The following is a 9545-nucleotide window of genomic DNA, read 5'->3' as shown; positions in this document are numbered from 1 at the left end:
TACAGTTTCCCTACTTAAGCCGAGAGACTTTACAGACTGGAATAACCTTTCAGCGCCTCCGAAAGACGCCGGATGCTTCGGGTCAAAATATATTTTTTCTAAAATAGCTTCGCCCATATTTTCGACTTTTGCGCGCGACTCCTTGTTTGTTTATAAGAGTGAAGAGAAGAGTCGGACGTGGAGTGATCTCGGTCGAGGCTACGAGTGGGGCGGGGCTTATCTGTCCTGCGCGCTCGTCCTCTTTGAGGAACCGGATACTCGCGCTTAACGGGAGAACGTCGTTGCCGGGTTCTCGGAGCTAGCGGGGATGGAAAGCCTTGGATCGCCGGTGAAGAGTTAAATTGGGTCAAATTGGAAATAAACGCGAAATATCCGATAGGTTTTGGGTAGGCTTTACGATTTAAATACGCTTTGGCAATTTCGCTAATATTGGAACCTTTAATAGGTCGACCGTTTATTACGAGCTCCCCGTTTTCATCCCACCGTATTCTCTCTGGTACAGTTTCCAACTGATCCACCATGCTTTGCGCTTTTTGGTAATATATCAAAGGCAAATCGTCTATCCAGTCCCTACTTAGCGAGTCGAGTGCGGGGGCAATTTCGATTTCCTTAGGAGCCGAGGCTTGCTTACGTAGATTTCCGTGTCTCATTAAAGCTTGTTCGTATAAAATCCATTTCGAGGCGTCGTCTAAATCTTTCATATTTAATATTTGGTCCATCTTAACGTCTAATTCAGAGACTGTCAGAGCGAGGGGGTGCGGGAACGGGTCGGGCTTTAAAACGCCGCTAGGGACGAGAATCATTTTTCTGGCGTGTTTCATTGTTTACTACCGAATATAGAACCAAGAAGGGTTGAAACGACGGGTAGAAGAAACGAGAAAAATCCGCCCCCAGACTGAACTAACAATTTCTTTTTACTTTTCCAAGCTACCCGCTTACTAGCTAGTTTTCGAAGGGTATTTTTATGACGAGATAACCTGGTTTTTTGGGTATTTGATAGTTTTACGTTACCAATTAAAGTGTTATGAATACATTCACTGATAGCGTCTATGAGGGATTTGTCGGCTTTAGCGAAAATGGCTTTTCTTTGAACGGGTTTGCAACGACCGAGATATCGGAGAGCGTCTCTCTCGATACGTACTCTACGAGACATGATTCATAACTGATTGAAGTTACGAAATGTAAGTTATATTTATTTATTTAGGGAGATAAGCGTAGCACGTTTCTCCCGGTAAAATATTAGTTAAGACTCTTTGATCTTCGGGACAAGTTTGAGTTAAATTGAATACTAGGTAACCGTGAGGTCTCGAAGTCGCGTCTTCGTAGGCGTCAACTACAAAACGCCACTTATCAGGGAACATTTGTCTAGCGAGATAAGCCACTTGCTGACGGTCTCGGGGGCTAAAATTATGTAATGCGAATTCAGGGAAATGGTTCTGCTATCTTTTGATTGATGGAATAAGTTCTGTGTAATAAAAATAGTGCTTAGAGAACGGTGATGAGTCCCTTTCACGACTAAAGCGCCAATTTGACCTTTACTCTCGCTCATCTGGTCGTCGATAACTAATAATATAGGATCTTTTCCGTCATAATCAGATAAAACAGGCAATCCTTCTTTAAAAACTACCCTGTGCTTCATTTTATCGTATAGAGCTTGCCATTCTCCGTAATACCAATGTATTTCTTTGAAACCCGGAACAAACATTTCCTCTTCGTGATTAATTATAGATTCAATTAAATAGCTTTTACCACTCTGACTTGGGCCTGCCGTTACGCATTTTAAACGGATGAATAAATTGCATGGTTATCTCCCTTCGAGTACTAGCGTACAAATGAAAATGTAAATTAAAATTCGGTTAAATTTATGGGACTCTTCAGCGGAGGAAAAATATAATCGAATAACCTATTTCATCCCTTACCCCGTATAGGTTTGATATTCACATTAGAGTCGCAAGACTATATTTACTTTAGAGTCGTAAGACTGAAACCTATATTCACTTTAGAGTGGAGAGACTAATTTTTAGCGAGAATTAGCGATTGGAGGGCTCTACTTCCCCGTCCTCAGGACCAATTATATTCGCTTTATAGCCGTAGGGTACCGTAGTGAAGTCGTCCAGTAACCGTACCTTGTCTACGACGGGTCTATAGATTTTAGTACGGTCGACGGAAACGACCGTATGATCGGGTAGACGCAAAATCTGCCTCGGCTGTGGTATGGTTACTGGCTCGTTCGTTTCTCCGTCGACACCTATCAATCTTTTAAGCGTGTCCATATTAACCAAATCTTTAATGCCTTGATTTATACGGAACCCTTTGACTTTCATTTCGTAGGAGACTTTACCGGTCGTAGGGTTCAGTACTTTAAAGGCGTAATTTTTTGCGCCACCTGTTGCCAATTCTTGGATGTACGAGCCTTTTCCGTACTTTTCCAACTCATCGGTCATGTCTCCGAGATAGTTGCCCGTCTCAATCTCTATTCCATCTCGTTCTTTTAGATAAATGCAACTGTCCGTATCATAATAATACGTAAGCTGGCCTAATCTCCTTAAATAAGAGTATAACTTGATCCTAGCCATTGCGGTCGTATAGGCTGCAATTACTACGTTCGTGTTTGGGTAAACAAGATCAATATCTTTCAAAAACGCCCACTTGATCACGCAATGCGTTTGACGTAAGGGAATAACCGATTTAACTTCTATGTCGGGGTCTAAGAATAAATCGAAAAACTTTTTGGGATCGCTAATAATAGCCGATTGGTCTTTGCGAGGGTTTAAACCAAAACGACCCCAAAAAGAGTTAAGACAAAGCTTCGCGATGGTACGAAGACCAGGGTTCTTTTTAATATTGGTAGGATCAAGTTTTACTCCTTCCTTTTCGTAATATTCGTCAACGTATTTCTTAATCTCTTCATCGGTCTCTATTCCCGTGGGTAAGCCGCTGGATTCCTGTTTGAGTTTAAGAAACGCGTTGACGTACTCGGAGAAAAGACCGCCCTCTTTCGATATCGGGTCGTATTTTACTACCTAGTATTCCCAAATTTCGTGAATAGAAATGACCTTGTAACCCATTTCGATTGCCAACTGTACCTCGTCTGCAACCCAAGCACCAGTTATTTGTCGTTCTGAGTCTTCGTGGGGACAATCCTGCTGGTTTCGAGACTCACTACATTTTTGGCAGTTGGCAAACACTAGTTTCGATCCTATTCTTTGGGGTAAAACGGAATGGTAGAGAGCTTGAGGCGGTAACATTGTGGCTTTTATTAATCCGTTTACGGTAGAAATGTCAGGGAAAGGAGCTTTTACATGTATTTTAGGGTGTCCCACGGGTAACTTGCAATACTTGTTACACCACGGTTAGAGTGAACAAATATCAATGTACTTAATTTCCTCCCCCTCTTTACACTTGTGATGTAATTTCAAGGCTGACGTACGTCCTCCGAAAAAGGCTTCGCGGAGGCGGATTGGCTCTTTAATTTTTAATTTTCGGTAGAAAGATATGCGTTGATGGCGGGGTTAGTACTCCTCTCAGCTTTGAAGGTACATCCCCATTTTTCATGGACAGTGTATCCCAATTGTTTCAAGCGGTTAGTGGTAGCAATGGTTGACGCGTATCGCGAATTATGGGTCTGAGTGTGGTCGCCGTATAACGCTAAGTTTCTATTGATAGGAAAACACTTTTTACACCCGTGAAAATAACATCCGTGATATTGAAACACTTCGTTATCGAGAAGTCCGTCCACGTTAATGTTAAGAATTCTAGGTTCAAATCCATTAAAAGCAGACTGAATTTCCTTCCCTCGTAAGTGAGACATCCATTCAAGCCATTCGATCGCTCCAAAACTCTGGTTGCAGTTCATACGATAGCCGAAAGGGGGCACTACACCCTCGTATCGGACTGTAAAAAGTGTTTCCTAAAGATAAAACTGCATACTCCCGCAATCGTTATCGCAGTTAAGAACGGGTCTATTTCGAATTTATCCATGAAAATAGAACGATATGATAAACAGCCTTGCAAAAGAATGTTTACGTCCTGGCGACAGTACCGGATTAAATCTCTTTTATAATCAAAATAATTAAAGTTGGGGTCCGAATTACCGCAAGCTTCGGACCGGGAATCGTTATACCACTGGATAAATTAATCGTAGGCCTTACCGCTTAAACGATTAGGGTCGTACGCGTCCATCGGAGGCATGTCATTATGTAGTACGTAATTGGTTTCGTTCGAACGGGCTGGATCAAATTCATGGTCTACGGTATTAAACAGTAAATGCGGGAAATGTCCCTTATTTAAATTATTATCTAAACCAAATGTGGAAACGAATTGAGAAAGGGCAAAGGGCATAAAATTTAAGGAATCTAAGAATTTTAATTTTTTATACTGTACATTCATGAATTTGGTCCCGTCTGTCAAGACTTTAGGGGTCCACTTTAAATCGATCATTTTACGTACTATAAATTGCGCGTCGTAACCTTTAGCGTTATGGGCAATACATATTATCTTATCAGCCACTCTGTTAAGCGTACGAAGATACTCTAGAAAGTCGCCGACGGGGTCTTTTGAGAGAAATATTTTCTCCCGAGGACCACTACCGCATTTAGCGCATGCGTACTGACTATCTTTTTCTTCGAAACAGAATTTACACGCTTTTTGCGAAACGCATAAAATTGGTTCGTGAATCAAAGCATTGGCGTCAGTACGATTTGTTTGTTTACATTCCAAGTCATAAAAAACAAAGACTTCCGTTTTTGGAGTACTTCTCTTGGTCAGTGGTGATTGTTCATTGTCGGAGTCGTGGACCCGTTTATTATTGCTATTTATTCGAGAACGAGTAGTTTTATCGGCAGAATCTTTACGGACGGTCTTTAAAGGTTGCATGTAACATAGATGACCTGCGGGGTTAAACTCACTACACGAAAGACAATAGGTCTCTCCACAAACGTGTACTGCCTTACGCTTAAACATACTGATAAATTTTCCCCAAAGATTACAAACGTAAATTTTATTACATAAGGGCTCGGGTCCTGATAAATGGTAATCGTAACAATTTTGATTAGGGAAAACTCTTAAACATGTTTGGCAAGTTATTTTATCTACCTCCTTCCTGCAATCTTGTTTTCTACAACAAGCGTGACAGAAAAGAAGGCATTTATGGTCAGCGAGATGATTAAAACCTATCAAACATTTTTCGCAAAAGTAATTAAACGCGAAAAGGTGTTTGGGGTTAGTAATTACGTTGAAATGTGTGTCAATATTTAGAAGATAAAGACGTTTGCGGAGAGGCCCTTCTAGTTCCCTCTCTTCTTTGACGTCGCCGAAAATAACTAAGGGTACGGGATCGTGTAATCGAAAAACGATAATACTGTATTCGGGCAAGATTTCTTGGAAGCGAGTTAAAGCGTCCGGACCAGCGCATTCTTCGTCTGTTAATGCAGAATATACCAAAAGGGTCCTAGCTTCGCGGGTCTGTAATTGCGTTTCAATATTTTTTCCTCTACACTGTCTTATAGTAGTATATTTTCTTTTAAGTTCTCCATCATTTTTATTATCCATGTATTCTCTATGAGCTATGGCTACTACAAGAGCGCGTGCTAAACAAATTTTATCCTAGTTATTTATCGTTATCGTGCAATGTTTATAAAAAGAAAAATCTTTTTCAAGGGAAATCCCTAAGCTAACTGATCTAGTTCCTCCTTGCGGTAATCTGACTCGGTTAAACGTAACCGTAACTATTCCTTCAAAAAAACTACCATCGTTCTCGGATCTATAGCTTTTTTCATCGATATACGTCATCAACCATTGCAAGTTTAATTGGTCCCGACGCCGGAAATTGACGTTAATTTGAAAACCGGGGTTAGTGACGTTCACGAATGAAACCGAAACCATATCTGAAGGCAAACAGTCCTCTAATAGGGTTTCCATCAATATATAAATACCATTTTCTATATTATTTTCTAACCGGACATTTAAAGTCCGTCCCATTAGTCCAAAATTTGGAAAATTTTGGATATTATTATTCAATATTTTAACAGAACCTGGTAAATTAGGAAAGGACGGAGGCGTTATTGGAACGTCAACCAGCCCACCTCCAACTTGAGGAGGAGACGAAGTGGGGGCAGCCAAATTTGCGTTCTCGGGGTTCGCGTTTTTCTCAGCAGTCTGAGACGATGGAGGTGAATACTGCGGAGCTCGTGAGGGGCCTGCGACCGCTATAGGGTCATTATTACGCTGAGGGGAAATATTATGAGGGGGCCTGCTACTACTAGCCGTACGAGCAGCTAACAACGCTTTAGCTTCCTCGAACATTTCGGCTGCCCTTGCAGCTGCGGCTGCAAGTTCCTCCGCGTCCCGTCGGGCAACTTGTACGTTCTCAGCTAAGCGCTGAATGCTGTCCGTACTGGGGGACGACATGATAAAATTATCTTCCAAAGATAAAGAGTGGCATGTGTCATCTGATTCTGGAAAGGGTGAGGGAGCATCCATAGGCGTATACGAGGGCGAAAAACGTACTTCGTCAGGTGGAATAGAACTAGGTCTTAAAAGGGGTGAAGGTAAATTAACGATAGGGGGCGAACAGATTTGATGGGTTAGTTGATATTCTCTAAGATAATCTCGTACCATTGTCATTTCTTTTAAACGTTCCAATTGCGAATCAGTTACTGTAGTTAAGGAAAGGGTAGGGTCTTGGGTATCAGTTAAATCTATTATTTCCATTTCTGGAGAATCGGGTAAAGTTACTATGGGTACTTCAGGGAGCTCGTTATCAGTTATATCAATCAATTCAGGGGAGTCGATTATAATCATTTCCGGGGTATCAACTAAATTAATTTCTGGGTATTGTACACCTTTCATTTTAATGCCAATTTACTTAAACCTTATTCAAAAAATTACGATAAAAAAAATCAAAATAAACTTACGTAGAGAGAGAGCGCGCTTCAAAAATCCTGGTACTAGACGCACAAAGAACAACAATAGAGTGACGTTCCCCCGGTTCAGACACCCCCCTTATATAGGGCCTAGGGGAAGATAGTAAGCTTATCTCTTATTCCCAAAGAACTTGTTCAGTTCTCGAGAATATATTAGGGTTATGCTAAAATTTATACTTATTTACGCAAAATATTCCATTTAACTTCATTTCCGATATGGACACTGAAGTACAAACATCTGCCATAATCACCGTCCTGAAACAACCTTCTAAAATTATAGCCGTAGTGATTATTTTAATTACAATTTTCTTATTTGAGTTCATTTTGTGGTATTTTGAAAACGTTTCTACCGTAAAATTGTAACTTTTTTCACTGTAGTTCACAAAATGGTATTAAAAGTATACTAATTTTATGTTAATTTCTATTAATTGTATTGTTTTCTAGAATATGATTGCATCACAAGCTCTCGAGAGGAAACTACAATGGGTTTTTTTCTTCTTCCAAGTGGATTAATATGTGACGTCAATGGGAATAATTAGAGGCAGTTTCGAGCACGGGACGGTTTAATTTCGAGTGTCTAGAACTGTTATCTCAGAGAGACAGCCGATAGAATTTGAGGGTTATTTGAAGTTTAGATCACGTGATGAATTAATCTCAACAAGATAGGAACTGATTAATCTCCCATGCGTCATTTCTCTCTGATACGCTGAACTGAAAAGAAGTGCATCCGCTTTGCTCTCTTCATCTACCGTAAACATGGAAAAACGATCTATTGGTAAGCATTATTTTATTAATACTATTACTATTTCAATAGACAAAGGCTTAACATTTTCATTTTCTATAGCCGAGACGCATACCGTATCCAAACGCAGGGGCCAAGAAAGACGTATCAACATAAAAATCACGTTAGTAGGATCAGTCTACATTTCTTTTGGTTTCGACGGATCAAAATTACAAGTTCTCTTCTTCAAAAAATCGAATGAAAATATTCTGTTCCTGACCTCCGAAGCTTTCACCAATCTACTCTCTCTTTGGGGAGAGCTTTTCGCCGCTACGCAAACCGGAGCATCGTCTCTAACCCACAACATCATCGACTATCACGACAACAACGTATCCGTCGTCGCCACGACCAACAACATCAAATTGAACTCTGCCTACGGTCATGTTCTGGATCTGGGAGCTCGCGAAATCGGCGAGTTCCAAAAAAAAATTGATTTTATTCGGTTTCAAATAAATCTTTTAAACGAACATAAAAATGTTATCGAATGCATGTAATTAGCTATTGTTAAAAACCTTAAAAAAATTCACGAATTATTATATGGAAAACCTTTCGAGGGTTTGTTTTTGTACCCAGATCAATTTAATTCGTACCATCAAGTAAAATCTTATTTTGGCTGTTTTAAATCACCCTCGGAAGTACTACAAGATTTTACTAATTTACTCGTAGATAATCAATTAACCTGTAAACTTAGCTACTTTAATTTGTTTTCATTGTGTAATGCACAAGATAACCATCTAATGGAATATCTGATAGTACCTACTAACATGTAAACAAAGTTCTAAAATAAAATAAAAAATTAATTAAATTGAAAATAACTTGTTATTATTGCTTATATCCTAGAAATTAAAAGGGCTCGGAAGCGATAAGCAAACGGGTAAAAATCTAATCTCCAGATATCTGCTCGAGCAAAACTAATTTTGGAGAATGGGGATGGGGGAAAGCAACCAGTGAACGAGAGAGATAAAGTATCCAGTGAATGGGGGTTGGGGGAAAGCAGCTGGTGAACGAGAGAGAGAATCTGGTGATTAGAAATTCTGGTGATTAAGGGAGGAAAGCAATGGGGGAAAGGAGCTGGTGAACGAGCGATAAAGTATCCAGTGAATGGGGTTTGGGGGAAAGCAACCGGTGAACGGGAGAATCTGGTGATTAGAAATTCTGGTGATTAAGGGAGGAACGGTAGAGCGGGTGAACGGCGGGAACGGTGGAAAGCAGTGGGTGAACGGCGGGAGCCAAGCTACAGCTTTGTGTCCTTCCGGTGAATGAGAATGAAATTCTCATTCACCGGATGGACACCCCCTCTCTACAATGGTTCTTCTAGAAATGTTTGCTGAAGTTGTTGAGCAGATTGATAGGTTGAAGAAGGTCACCTACGATGTGTAGTAAAGGTCGACAAGCTGTTGATCGGTAGTAGAAAGAGTACTCGTAGAGTTGGCAATCTCATTTTATCGGACTGTGGATGCACGGCAGAGACAAGCCCAATGTCCAGTACCAGAAAATTTGTGGCATTTAAAACGAGAAGCAGGGCATCGATTGGGTTGAAAGTGAGGTAGACCGAAGTTTGGGTATGTTATCTGTCAACTGGTATAGCGAGACAGTGGTTTATGTTGGTAGGGTAGAGATATGAAGGGCGTTATGCTGAGAGCGTAAATCTTTCTAAAGACGGCCTGTTGAGGCTTTGTCTCTGGCCACGGAGATCGAATTATTGTTGTGGACGAATCTGAGGGATGTGCCGGCGCATAGCAGACACTCCTGAAAGAGGATTGTTAGTAACCCGTACCCGGTCAGCATGATTAGCTCATCAGTCTGACAAAAAGCAATGACCTGGTTCAGAGTAAGGTTTT

The 9545-nt window shown here is 40.7% G+C and overlaps 1 protein-coding gene across 1 annotated transcript; it reads left to right on the top strand.

Moving 5' to 3' along the window:
• Positions 1-7634: 7634 nt before the first annotated feature.
• On the top strand, positions 7635-8198 carry LOC149962178 (uncharacterized). Its single transcript, XM_090164978.1, has 2 exons — positions 7635-7698; positions 7768-8198. The coding sequence occupies exons 1-2, from the start codon at positions 7680-7682 to the stop codon at positions 8196-8198; spliced, it is 450 nt and encodes a 149-aa protein (XP_090021104.1). The 5' UTR covers positions 7635-7679.
• Positions 8199-9545: the final 1347 nt, after the last annotated feature.

Source organism: Leiobunum rupestre, chromosome 1 (genome assembly GCF_980474605.1).
Source record: "Leiobunum rupestre chromosome 1, qqLeiRupe1.1.hap1, whole genome shotgun sequence".
In the NCBI taxonomy this organism is placed as follows: domain Eukaryota; kingdom Metazoa; phylum Arthropoda; class Arachnida; order Opiliones; family Sclerosomatidae; genus Leiobunum; species Leiobunum rupestre.
The sequence above is the reverse complement of the archived record's forward strand: the minus strand, read 5'-3'. Positions and strand labels throughout refer to the sequence as shown.